The 13,214-nt window shown below is 39.2% G+C and overlaps 1 protein-coding gene across 1 annotated transcript; it reads left to right on the top strand.

Annotated features, from left to right (window-relative positions):
• Nucleotides 1–328: 328 nt before the first annotated feature.
• adssl (adenylosuccinate synthase, like) lies at nucleotides 329–10,093 on the top strand. The gene is made up of 13 exons (XM_024263576.2): nucleotides 329–629; nucleotides 1,119–1,221; nucleotides 3,920–3,988; nucleotides 4,102–4,152; nucleotides 4,234–4,300; nucleotides 4,427–4,534; nucleotides 5,644–5,725; nucleotides 5,814–5,940; nucleotides 6,013–6,167; nucleotides 8,854–8,978; nucleotides 9,048–9,145; nucleotides 9,223–9,372; nucleotides 9,470–10,093. Exons 1-13 carry the CDS (start codon nucleotides 396–398, stop codon nucleotides 9,520–9,522), a joined length of 1,422 nt encoding a protein of 473 aa, XP_024119344.1. The 5' UTR covers nucleotides 329–395; the 3' UTR covers nucleotides 9,523–10,093.
• Nucleotides 10,094–13,214: the final 3,121 nt, after the last annotated feature.

The following is a 13,214-nucleotide window of genomic DNA, read 5'->3' as shown; positions in this document are numbered from 1 at the left end:
GTTTGGGTGGGTTAGATTTTTTATTTATTGATTTTGTTGTTGGTGTTGCTCAAAGTTTCCTATTCTTATTCCGTTACAAAAACACAGTAAGATTTTGAGGGGCTTCTGGTGTTTAATTATTTTAATTAGTTCCAATTATAATAATAAAAACAAAACAAAAAGATTGGTTGTAGAAATCAACAGGATACATATTTTGTCAGAAATAAAATAAATATTTCCAAATTAACCATACATTGTTAAAATTTTAAAAAGCTCAAAAAGAAAAATCGAACATTAAAAAATATGTTTAAAGGAGGAGAAACTCTGCCACCTAGCGGTGGTACGTGGGAGTGACTTCCCGTGGCGCAGAGAACGCGGTAAAACGTTCTTCCGGTTTGCACGAGGAGGAGGGCCGCATGGCATCCGACAGCAACATGGCTAACGTGAACGGACGGGAGCCCGTTTCCCTGAACGGGGAGCCGGTCGTGAAGCGGGCGAGGGAGAACGTGCAGCTGAGCGCCTCGCTGCGGACCCCGAAGGAGCCCCAGAACAAAGTGACCGTGGTGCTCGGAGCTCAGTGGGGCGACGAAGGCAAAGGAAAAGTTGTGGACTTGCTCGCCATGGATGCCGATATCGTCTGCAGATGCCAGGTACTCACGTTTAGGGTTCAGAAAAAAATAATGTTTTATTTTTATTTTTAATACGAGGATCTAGGACGCAGCGGCGGCGGATTCCGTTGTGTATTCATGAGCAGCTCCTGACGTCATCAAAGCCCTTTGCCGCCCGGATGTGAAGGTGCTGAGGACCTGGTTCGGTTTTTAACGTGACCTTCTTGATTTTCTGCTCAGTGACGTGTCATCGCTGACCTCCACGAGCGCGCGGGGCTCTCCCATTGACCGTTTGGCTTATGTAAAGCATCGACCGCCTCTCATTTCCCAGCTGCCCCTGCTTCCCTTCACGGTCACCTCATTGACTTTCGAGAAAAAAAACATACCTTTTCCTTAATTCTCCCGCCTTTTTCATCTTTAAAAGAAGGTTGAGTTTTTGTTTGTTTTTTTAGGGGATTTGAAACAGAAAGCTGAACTAACAATGAGCTCCATTGTTGTGCAGGAAGCTGAGTGTTGTGTTACTGTTTGCAGGGAGGCAACAACGCAGGTCACACCGTGGTGGTGGATTCGGTGGAGTATGACTTCCACCTGCTGCCCAGTGGGGTCCTCAACAAGAAGGCCACCTCCTTCATCGGTAGGAAACAAAGCACACGTCTACTGAGAAAACATCCCAGGAAAAGGTGTCATAATCTGGATTCAGTCACCTCTCAATTCAATTTTTTCAATTCAATTTTATTTATATAGCCCAATATCACAAATTCAATTTGCCTCATTGGGCTTCATGCCTGTAGTTTTTACAGATGCACAGATGGAGTCATAAAATATGCACAATAGGTAAAAACTAAACAGACTATAAAGAACGGTCATCCCTGTCCTTAGACCCTCCCTCGCGGTAAGGAAAAACTCCTAAAAAAACCTGAGTCAGGAAAAAAAGAAGAAACCTTAGGGATTCCCACATGAGGGAGAGATCCCATCCCAGGACGGACAGGCGATACCAGAACGGTTAAAGAAAAGTTAGCTGCTAAAACTGCATATATGAGTAGAGTTCATTCATATAGAGCTGAGGGACGATGGGTGCAGAGAGTTTGGGGTGTCAGATCCCTCTGAGTCCCAGTTTTATGATGAATGCTCTTCTTGACACTTGCCTCTGCATTCTCTGGGCTTGGGGCGGGCACCAGCAGGACCCTAAACCCTGCATTTATCTTTTTTTAATCATGCCTTTTTGTCTCTGTCCATCCTTGTTTTTTTGAAGGCCTCCACATCTGCAGGGGCAGTCACAGCATTATGGCCCCCATGCCAATATCTGGCCTCGGTCTTGTAGGGACCTACATTTTGCTAATCTTAACCTTTTCAGAGTCTATATGATCATACATCACCTTTGGCAAACTAAAGAGCACATTATTTATGAAATACAAGTTATTTTTGTGAAATCGTTTCCTACCCAGAAGGAAGACAACTCGATCTCTGTGGCTCCGCCTTTCGCTCCATGTGGGTGTCGCCCATTTCATGAGGTATCATACGTATGAACAGCCCCTTCCAAGAAGAGTCTGCGCTGCCACCAACCTCAGGCTGACACACCCACCAACTCTAAGTTGTAAAGCTAATGGTGATCGGCAAAACGTTTTAATTTTAGTTTTATTAAAAAAAAAATTGTGGGCAAAACTTGACACGCTGCCGAGGCCGTCTTTAGATTGATGTCATTAAAGGGAAACCAAATGGGGAAGTTGGATTCTGACTCCACCCACAGCCGAAATGGGAAAATCCAGTCAGAAGTGCGGGGCTTGGTGACTGTTATCATCACTGGAGCTGCAGATCATGACGTCAAACTTCTGAAATGTGCATGGCTTGACCAATCACAAAATTCAACTGTAATCTCTCGATTCAACCTGTAGGGGGCAGCGCACAGCCGGTTTTAGACTATATTTTCAAGAATTAAACACGTGATTTATTTACAGATTAGCAAATATTATTCATGTGTTTATAGGATGTTAATAAGACATTTATTTGCACAAAAAGCAGAATCAAGTTTAATAACATTGTAAAATTCATTAACATCTAAAGTGAGACTATTGTCTACAGAGACCATATTAATAAACTGCTAACAATCTTAACAAATGTATTAAGTATCTTTGTCAGCATCATATCGAGTGTTTTGCAGCACCTCATCTAAAGTGTTACTGAAAAAGGTTGTTTTTCTAAAGACGGCGGCTCTAAGTAAACACGTCTGTGGTGACTCCTCATTCTAGCGTGCTGCATTTATGGATTGTTGGATTCACGTCTAACACAAACATGCTCTCTGTCCCACTGTGGTCCGCATGGAGTCTAAAAAGTGGAGATCAACATCAGTGATGGAAGTCGAGGTCGCTTCAAACCCTTTCAGAAGAAAGTCATCAAAGATGAATGGATTTTTGTTCCTGATCAGAACTCAACTTCTTCTTTGAGTTTCTATGTGTGACGACTGTCTTTTGTAGACATGTGGAAATGACACAAACTTTTTATAAAAAAGCAAAAGTTTGTTTTCTGGAGGATCGATAAAGGTTGATCTGATAGAAGTCTTTTTACCACACACAATTCTAGATGTTAGATTTGAATTCTGACGGCACAGAGAGGTTATCACCAGGCTGATTTTCCTGCTGAAAAGATTTAGAAGAAGAAGAAATCTGTAAAAATGTTTGGAAGCCTTTAAAACAACATGAGGGTCAAACCAGGTTTTTCAAACCTGAATCCATTTGAATCAATTTCTTAACTCTTAAACTTTTATTGAGACAAAAATAAACACATAAAAATAGCTTTGTTTTAAAGGATGACTATAACAACATGATTTAATAAAATAAAATATGGAAAAGGAAACAGATAATTATAGAAACATAAATTAGCTTAGGATCATTTTTATGCTGAATATATAATGAAACAAATGATCATTTTTGAACAAATTAAATCCAAAAACTGAAAAAAATAAACAAAATAATTAAAATTTATATTAACTTATAATTTGATATTTTTTAAAGCATTTTTCATTGGATTAATGTAGAATTAAAATAAAAAGTGCATTAAGATCATGATTAAGGAAGTTGTTTTCTATCTAAAGAGTGTTGTTTGTGTCATGTTGTGTGCAGATGTAACTATAGTGTATTTATATGGTTCACTCAGTCTTTTTTCTTCAATGTAATCCGAGTAAACTATAATCTAAAGTCGGAACAGCTCATCAAAATAATGACAAACTATTTCCTGCTTTTGTTTTGAAAGGTTCTTTAAATCAAATGCAGTAATTCTGTCAAATGTTTGGAGTTTGCTGTTCAGTTGGAGACTGAAAGGTTTATTTCTCGTGTCAGGGAATGGAGTGGTGATCCACCTTCCAGGTCTGTTCGAAGAGGCGGAGAAGAACCTCCATAAGGGCAAAGGTGAGAGGTCACTTGTGGCTTCAGTCAGATGGAAATCCGACTTCCTGCTTTAGATAAAATGCAGAAGACACAGATGATCCCAGCAGGAAAAACATGTTTTTGTTCTGCTGCAGGGTTGCAAGGATGGGAGGAGAGGCTGAAGATCTCTGACCGCGCACACATCGGTGAGTTTGATTGGTTTTCTTCTTCTGGGTGTTTGAGGACGGCGTGGCCTTTTGTTGACGGTCCCTTCTGTCCGCCTCCAGTGTTCAACTTCCATCAAGCTGTTGATGGAATTCAAGAGCAGCAGCGGCAGCAGCAGGAAGGGAAAAAGTACATCCTCTTCCTAAACAGTTTACAGAATATTTAAAAGAGAACTCCTGGAAAAGTTTTTGGTTTTTGTTGTTGTGTTTGCGGTTTTTGTTGAAGGTCATTCATGCTCTTGAATCTGTCTTTCAGTTTGGGAACAACTAAGAAAGGGATCGGACCTGCTTACTCCTCCAAAGCAGCCCGGAGCGGCCTGCGGGTCTGCGACCTCGTCTCAGATTTCAGCGTTTTTGAGGACAAGTGCGTTTCTGTTTCTTTTTTTTAAACATAAATCAGCCTTTGATCAGATTCTCTTGTCCCAGTGATCCAGATCCTTCTAACTCGATATTATCAGAGAGGAGTCATGAAAACAGACAAAAACTCCACCTTCTATCAAATGTAGATTTTGTGAAAAATGCACAAAATCTCCATCAATTTCCACAGCTCGTAAAAATCTATTTTTTAATTATTCCTTTTTTGCTGTGTTCTTTCTCTCCTTTTTGCATTTAGGACTTTTCAGAATTTTCCCTAAACTTTGTAATTACATACAAATCTGCAAACAACTTTCTCCCTCCTCCATAGTGTTTTTGGTGTCTGCACAGCTTTAAAGATATTCATCTAAAGTCTTAATCCTAAACGTTATCTTTTCTGTTGCAATAAAACAATTCAAACCAACAAACATGCTGACATTCATAACTTCTCCAGCTGAGAAAAATGACAATCTGATATTTGCATCCAAACTTAACATAAACATGCATTTAAATCAGATCTAACTAGTTTTTCTGCAGCTCTTTTATCAGATCTGAGTGTATCAGTGTGTCTGACACTTATAGAGACGATTCATCCACATATAATAGTCATATTTAATTACAACTCAGTTATGCTTTTATTTTAAATTTTTTTATTAAATGACTTTTTATGAGTTCGTTTTTCTCCTAAATTCTTTTTGTTAGTGACAAACATTTTTTAGGTGATTATTAGTGTTTGTATTAAACAAACATTATTTCTCCTTTTGTGAATTTTTAAAACACTGTCATCACCTTCGGTTTTAACGAGCTTTTATTTTTAGCTCGCCTGGAAGTTGAGATTTAAACTGTTTATTAATATATATATATATTTCAATATATATATATTTTTTGAATAACTAATTTTAAATTATTCTCTTGCTTTTATTTTGTTAGAACCTCTCATCTCAGTTCAGCCTTAGATGTTAGTATTTTTTACACCACCAGGTGGCGACATAGCCCTATTTTTGAGGTAGGAAAACTGTCATTCTGAAAAGAGGTTTTACTTAAAGCCACCTCCTGTGTGTTTATGTGTAACGCAAAGGTTAGACGTGAGGCAAACAAAGTTCTGGTTGTGTTCTTTAGGTTCCGGAAGCTGGCGGGACATTACCTGGTGATGTATCCCAACCTGAACATCAACATTGAAGAAGAACTGGAGCAGCTGAAGGTGAGGAAGCAGCCGGACTCGGGGATCTGCATCAAAGCTGTTTGGGTTTTCTTTACAGAAGACTCAGGAAGCTTTTCTTCTCTTGCAGGGATTTGCAGAGAGACTGCGTCCTCTGGTCACTGATGGCGTGTATTTCATGCACAAAGCTCTGACCGGGCCCAGTAAGAAGATCCTGGTGGAGGGGGCCAACGCCGCTCTCCTGGATATCGACTTCGGTAAGTAAGCGGATGTTTTGCTGGTGGGAATCAAGTCCGTTCTTGCCTTGATTGAACCGCTTCTCCTCTCAGGGACGTATCCGTTTGTGACGTCCTCAAACTGCACTGTGGGCGGGGTCTGCACCGGCCTCGGCGTGCCTCCCTCACACGTCGGTCGAGTCTACGGCGTGGTCAAAGCGTACACGACGCGCGTGGGCGTGGGAGCTTTCCCCACGGAGCAGGATAATGTGAGTGAAAACGTGCATTTACTGCAGGTTCACCAGGAGACAAAAACCCCGACTGACGTCCTGATCACACCAGAACAGCAAGAAAGCCAGAAGAGAATTTGGGTTAAACAGAGATGTCAGTGGCTGTAAAATGGTGTATGCAGAGGTGCTCTTTATCCACATGTAAATGGGGACTAAAGCAAACTCAACAGAATCTCTGAACACCAAAATGCATGTGTAAAAATGTTTTAGACAGATTGTCTTGTCTTAGAAACAATAATGGAGGAGTGTTGAAGCTCATATACAAATAATTTTTCAGCAGTTCCTCTGCTGTCCTCATAACGGGATGGCGCTCTACAAGCATTCGCTTGTTTCAGATGTCAACGTAAAACAGAGAATCATAATGAAGAAAGGACGAGGAGCTCGACGTTAAACTCAGGTTGGACTTTTGTCTCACATGCTGAGACTTGACTTGAGACTAGAGGTCTGCGATTCATGCACATTTTTCCTTCATTTGTTCTTTTTTTTTATCTCCTTCACATTTCTCTCGGGCAGATAAAAAAAAAGTGACAAAAAAAGACAATGAGATATTCCCTTTTTGGGTCATACAATATGGAAATATAAAGACTGGAACCTTCACTTGGATTTGTCTCCACAGATCTGACTTGGATTTACCCAACAGGACATTGTGGTGGCATATCTAATTGTATATATTACATCCAGAACTCGAGTGCAGAAAAATCTGAAGAGAACAGAAATACATATTTGTCAACATAAATTTGAAGATTTTATTCAAAAACACTTTTTTGTTCTTTGAAATCTGACAAAACACTTCAAACACGGACTGACTGACGCTCTAGTATTGACCTCCAGCTTAACATCAGCTGTTCCGGTCAGTAAATAGTCTAGTCATTTGAACCGTATCTGAACAGCAAACATTCTAGAAGTATTTCTGCAGACGAATGGGACTAAAGTGGAGATTTTTGCCTCACTCTTCTCACTGGGTTCAAACAGCATCAGTTACTTAACCATTTAACAGCTTTGGCTCCAGTGTCGACACTCTGAAATACTTTAACCATTTATGGAATTAACATCATTCCAATGAGATCCAAAGTGATGAAAAATAGCTTAGCCTTAATATGCAAAACTTTACAAACGTGAAGTAAGTAACGCTTTACTAACCCAAACCTGGTAACTCTGCTAACATTTTACTCATGTAAAGTAAATATGTTGGTAACACAAAGTTGGTAACACTACCAACATTTTATGTAATATATTATTTATACTTTATTAATGTGAAGTTAGTGACACTTTACTATCAGTTTGCTAACGGAAAGTTGTTAATACTCCTAACATTTTACTAACCAGGGCTGTGGATCGTTGCTAAGGTGGCGATCCGATACAATTCACGAATGAAGTTCAATGATTCACAAATCAAATCACGATTCTTACTTTTTAATATAATGTTTTTCTTTACTTTCAGTCCCCATGTAAAATTAGGCTCAGCTCAACAGTGAAATATCGAAAAGAGAATTGAAACTGAAAACTGAGGACTGGAAGTACAGATTTAAAAAAAATTGAAAAGCAGCTGTTACTAATGGATCATTTGTTTTCAATCCGTATTTTTTTTAATATATTTTTTTATTTCAAGTTTTCACAATTTTTTTTTCAAGTTTTCATAACACTATTTTTCAAATTTTCAGCTTATTTTTCTTCAAAATTTCAATTCTTTTTCTGAGGTTTGAAATTTTCAATTTTTTTTCAGTTAGTTACAACATCTATTTTTCAAGTTTTCAATCTGTTTTTTCGTTCACTTTAAGCTGATTTGATTTGACCCCATAGATTTACTTCCATTGTGTAAATCACGGGGTCATGGGTCACCAGGTTGCCCTGACGACCACATTAGTTACCCGGAGGTCCCCTCTAAAATCATCACAACTCTTTTGTGAGTTAATTCTAAAATTACATTTTATTCTGTTGCTATTTTTTTTTTAATTACTCTTGCATTGACATAGATTTAAAAATTAAAACGTCTTATAAATGTGTTGATCCATGAACTTTAGATAAGTTTAGGTGACCTCTGACCTACTCTAGTTCAAAGGTCATTCATTTTGTGTAAAATGCTCCACATTAGTTCAAAATGTTACAAGATTTGTTTAAAATATGTTTGTATATTTTTCTTTAATATTACATAATTGATGAACATGGAACAACATGTTGAAAACGGGACATTTTTCCCTTCAAATGTAGTGATGTAAGTGATTATCTGAAAATGTAACCATTACTGAGATGAATAAAGTTCTGAATATTGATATTTGTTTCTTAGCTTGTTGTCATTGTTGATAACTACAGTGAGAAATCAGTCTCTACATAGGAGTGACATTATTCATTATTAATAATGTTTAACTAAAGGCAAACTAAGCAAATGTGTTTTTTTAAACTGGTCGTATGACTCTGTACCCATGAAGTAGATCTCAGTTTTAAAAAGGTTGGTGACCCCTGGTGTAAACGGTGTGTTACGTTTGCTTTTAGACCACTCTGGTCTTAAAGGGTTAACCTGTAAAGTACGACAGTGGAGAGGTGATGATATGGGCCTGTTTTCATAAATAATGCTGGAGAGGTTTTGTGTTTTCTGAATTAACGTGAGACGAAGTTCAGTTTACTTTATGTAGAGAAAGGGTTTTATCCCCCCCTCTTTCCTCTGCAGGACATCGGGGAGCTGCTCCAGTCCCGGGGGAGGGAGTTTGGCGTGACGACGGGTCGGAGGAGGCGGTGCGGCTGGTTGGACCTGGTTTTGGTCCGGTACGCCCACATGGTCAACGGCTTCTCTGCGTAAGTAATCCCAGCGGCGGTTTCAGACGGTTCTGCTCACTGTGGCTTCAGGGATGCTTTCCTTTTCAGCATTGCTCTGACCAAGCTGGACATTTTGGACACCTTACCTGAGATCAAAGTGGGCGTGGCCTATAAGGTTGACGGGCAGCCTCTGCCAAGTTTTCCAGGTGTGCTGAAATCCTTCATCCGCCTTGAACAGAAGTGAGTCGTGAGGTAACAGCCGAGCGTCGGTTGTTCTCTGCAGCAAACATGGACGTGTTGACGCGGGTTCTGGTGGACTACGAGACGCTGCCCGGCTGGTGCTGCAGCACGGAGACGGCCAGGAGCTTCGAGGATCTTCCTCCTCAGGCACAGAATTACATTCGGTTCATCGAGGACTTCCTGCAAGTGCCAGGTCAGTAATGAGATCCTCCACATTAGGGGAGAAACTGGAGCCAAGCTGCTGCCGGCTCCGCCAGAGCTGTCAGTCACGCCCCGCTTTCTCATTTCAGTGAAGTGGGTCGGAGTCGGCAAGTCCAGAGAAAGCATGATCAAACTGTTTTAAGCGGCGGCGACTCCTCTCCAGTCAAGTTGAAAACGCCTGGATGGAGCCGAGGAGCTTCACCAGCACCACCTGTGGACCCGTAGCTGCTGGTTCTGTCCCGTTTGCTGGCGTTCTGCAGATTTAGCATAAACTTCTTCACGTCGATTCCGTTTTTAAGAGGGTGTTGATTTTAAACCAGGTAGAAAAGGGCCAATAATTCCCATTATTGTGAGGCACCGTTGGTTTTAGTCTGGCATTGTTCTGTTTTCTACTCTAGAGCCGCTGATGAACAGACCTGAAGCCTTTTTGTCAAAGGACTTCACACTGACCCACAACATTTCCAGCTTTTGTAACTTTGTGAAGAAAAACTGTTTTATTGTTGAATTAAAACGGAAACATCTCTTGTTTAGATTGTAAAAAAAAATATGGGAGTGAAGCAAAGGTAGCTTTCTGAAAACAGCGGAGTGGGCTGAAGGTTTGTGTAAATGTAAAGACAAGATGATGTACAGAGTCCATCTTCATTTCTCCAACCTTAACGCCGGTCACACACTTCCTCATCTTGCTTCTATGAATAAAACAAGACATCCGAAGGGTTTCCTTGTTTGGGTTTTATTTTCAGAACATTTATCTTTTCTCCATTTCTGTAAACAAATAAAAACAAAAACTAGTATTGACTTCCTGTTTAAAGTCCCACATTCATTCCACATGCAACAGGAGGATTCTGGGTACAAAAGTTTCCAGATTGTGTGATGTCATCCTGTTTCATTAGGGGTGTCGATTATCAGAAGTAGAATCAAAACATTGTGCAGGGACACATTTGAAGTCTTCCAAAAGCATTCTGGGAAGCTATAATCTATTTGGTGTAAGAATATTGACAACCTCAGTGAAGCATGGTGGTGGAAGGTTCATGATTTGATTCAGCTGAAACTGAAGCTACCGTCATCCATCTTCAGAACCAGTTGGATCCCTTTTTAGGGCCAGGGGGTTGCTGGAGCCTATCCCAGCTACAGTTGGGTGAAGGCAGGGTATACTCTGAAAGACCAAACACCCCAAAGGGCAATCTGGAGTAACCAATTAACCATGTTTTTGGACTGTGGGGGGAGCTGGAGAAAACCCACACATGCATACGAATACATAAACTCCACATAGAATGAACTGGGATTTGAACCTGGGCCCTCTTGCTGTGAGGCAAAAGCACCAACCACTACACCACTTAGATCTTGGTGCTTTACACTTCAAAGAATATGAACAGTTCTGTTTTGGTTTGAGCATTTCTGACTTCAGCTACAAAGAAGGACAACAGTCCAAATCAGCAGAAGAATGTTTTTCTTTAGAAAGTCCCTCCAGGATTTTGCAATGCTGCGATCGTAACTATAAACGCAAATTCAAGCTAACGCCGAGATCTATTGCACACACTGCAACTTCACATTTTCACAGCAACTTTGACCAGTCTACTGTGACAACAGTCATGTTGTTGATCGAGTAGCACGACTGTTTCCCGTATGACTCCTTCCCGGGAGCCGTGCTCTTTTTTTATTCATTTTCCTAAGTCCTCTCGTCCTTTTTTTCTCTGCATGCTGTACGTGAACAGTCATTACAAACGTGGAGCGTCCATCACAAGTGGAGCACAACATAAGGAAGAGCGTAGAGTCTGCAGGAAAATAATTTCATTACAGAACCTCCTACACAACTGTACAGACACCTGAGAGAACAAAACAGAGCAGATCTTACTGACAGAAGAAACCAGATCAGCTCCTTGGTCTTCCTGCAACTCTACAGTGATGCTTTTGAAACAGATGAAGATTCTGTGGAGGACATGAGATCTGAGGTTTGATCAGCTTATGCTGTTTTTTTAAGTTTTAAAATTTTCCCTACAAATGTCGCTGTATGTTTAAATCAATACACAAATATTTGGGTTATTGTGAGGAGTGACGACCAAAAGTTCATTTTGAGTTTCACATTTCTATTTATGTTGAATGAACGAACAACAATGTTATATATGAGGATGATGAAGTATTTTCCTAGTGCACTTCACAATAAAAGAGTTGGAACAGAAGAATGTGAAGTAATTAACTTATAATTATTAACTTTTTTTAGGTGCTTTTCTAAAGAATATATATTAAAAAAAATATTGCAACTTTTCACAAAAGCTGCCCCAGCATCACACATCCTGGAAGGTCTGATTGGAGGAAACATTGAGAGGATGACCACATGAAAATGTTCATATACACTTCAAAAATACATATATTTTTTCTTTTTAAAAAACTTTATTGAAACGGTTAGCACAATCATGCATATTTATGCAATCAAAGCTCGACTTACCTTTCAATTCACAGCTTCCAGTTTAGCAGTTAAGAGGAAAGTTGAGGGAAAATGTAATGTTATTGAACTGTAAAAGCTGCTCTAACGGTCTTTGAAGATAAAGATTAAAATGTAGAGACAGTTTATTTTTAACCTAAAATATGGAAAAATAAATGACATTTTTTGTTGAAGAAAAGTCAATAAAATGAGAGAAAAAGCGATTTGTTTATATTTGTAAAGCTGTAGAAAAGAAGGTAAAAGTTACTGAGAACAAAAGTTTCTGGTTAATAACTGTTGATACTAACTAATAAGCACCAGTTAGTAACCAGAAAGTTTTTAACTTTTTATTTAGAATTGTTTTTTCCTCGATGTTCCCTTAGGGGCTCCATAAAAAGTCATTTACTTGAATACTTTTTTAGAACACACAAACTTTTGCACTTTTATTTGATTAATTATACAAGTAATTTGAGCAGATTTGAAAAAGCTAACATAAATAGGATTAAACTTCACTGAAAGAACGGCTCAATATAAAAATATTTAGACCATTCGACAGATAAAAATAAAAATATACCCAAAATGTGTGGTCTGTATTTGTTAAAAAAGTGGAACATTTGTGAACATAAGCCCACGAAAAAGCAACAGACATCAGGTATAAAGTTGAGGATAAATTTTAGACTTGAATTTGTTTTAAAAATATCCCAAATGTGAAACAGTCTGAGAGTGAAGAGTTTGGCACAGCAGTAAACAAACGCCGACAGTATATATCCACCCGGACGGACAGGCCAGAGGAGCATTCGTCAGAGAAGCAGCCAGGAAATGCAGCCCAGGGGGCGGGGCATCTGCTCCATTCTGCACCCCATAAATCTTCTTATTGTTACATATTATCAGGAGTTATGTTTGAAGGTTGTAGCGTGGAAGACGCTACAAAAGCAAGTGCCAAGTATCTGTCTGAACCTCACACATTGTGAAACATGGTGGTGGCAGTATCATGCTGTGTGGATGCTGTTTCTTGTGATCAGGTGGGGAAAATTTATAATTTCTAAGAATATGGATGGAATTAAAAACAGAACAATTTTGTACAGAAATATGCTGAAATGTGAAAAAAAAGACAGAACCAATTCAAATTTAGGGATGGAGATTGTCCTAAACTCACTAAGAATCAAAAGCAAAACCTAAAACTTATTTTGCAAAACAGAATTAGAAAAATTGAGTCACATATAATAAGATATACAGCTGCACTGGCAGCAAACACAAATGCACAACACACTTTTTTGATTTTAAAGGAAAAATTTGAAAGAAATCTGTTAGAATAACAATAATTGTGGTCACCTAAATCCCAACAAAATGTTTTTGCTGTTTTAATGTAAAAAATTAAAGAAAAAAATTGTTGCAAAGTTGAAGAAAAAGTTAAA

Source organism: Oryzias melastigma, linkage group LG14, assembly GCF_002922805.2.
Source record: "Oryzias melastigma strain HK-1 linkage group LG14, ASM292280v2, whole genome shotgun sequence".
NCBI lineage: Eukaryota > Metazoa > Chordata > Actinopteri > Beloniformes > Adrianichthyidae > Oryzias > Oryzias melastigma.
Note: the sequence above shows the minus strand (reverse complement) of the source record. Positions and strands in the feature narration are given on the sequence as shown.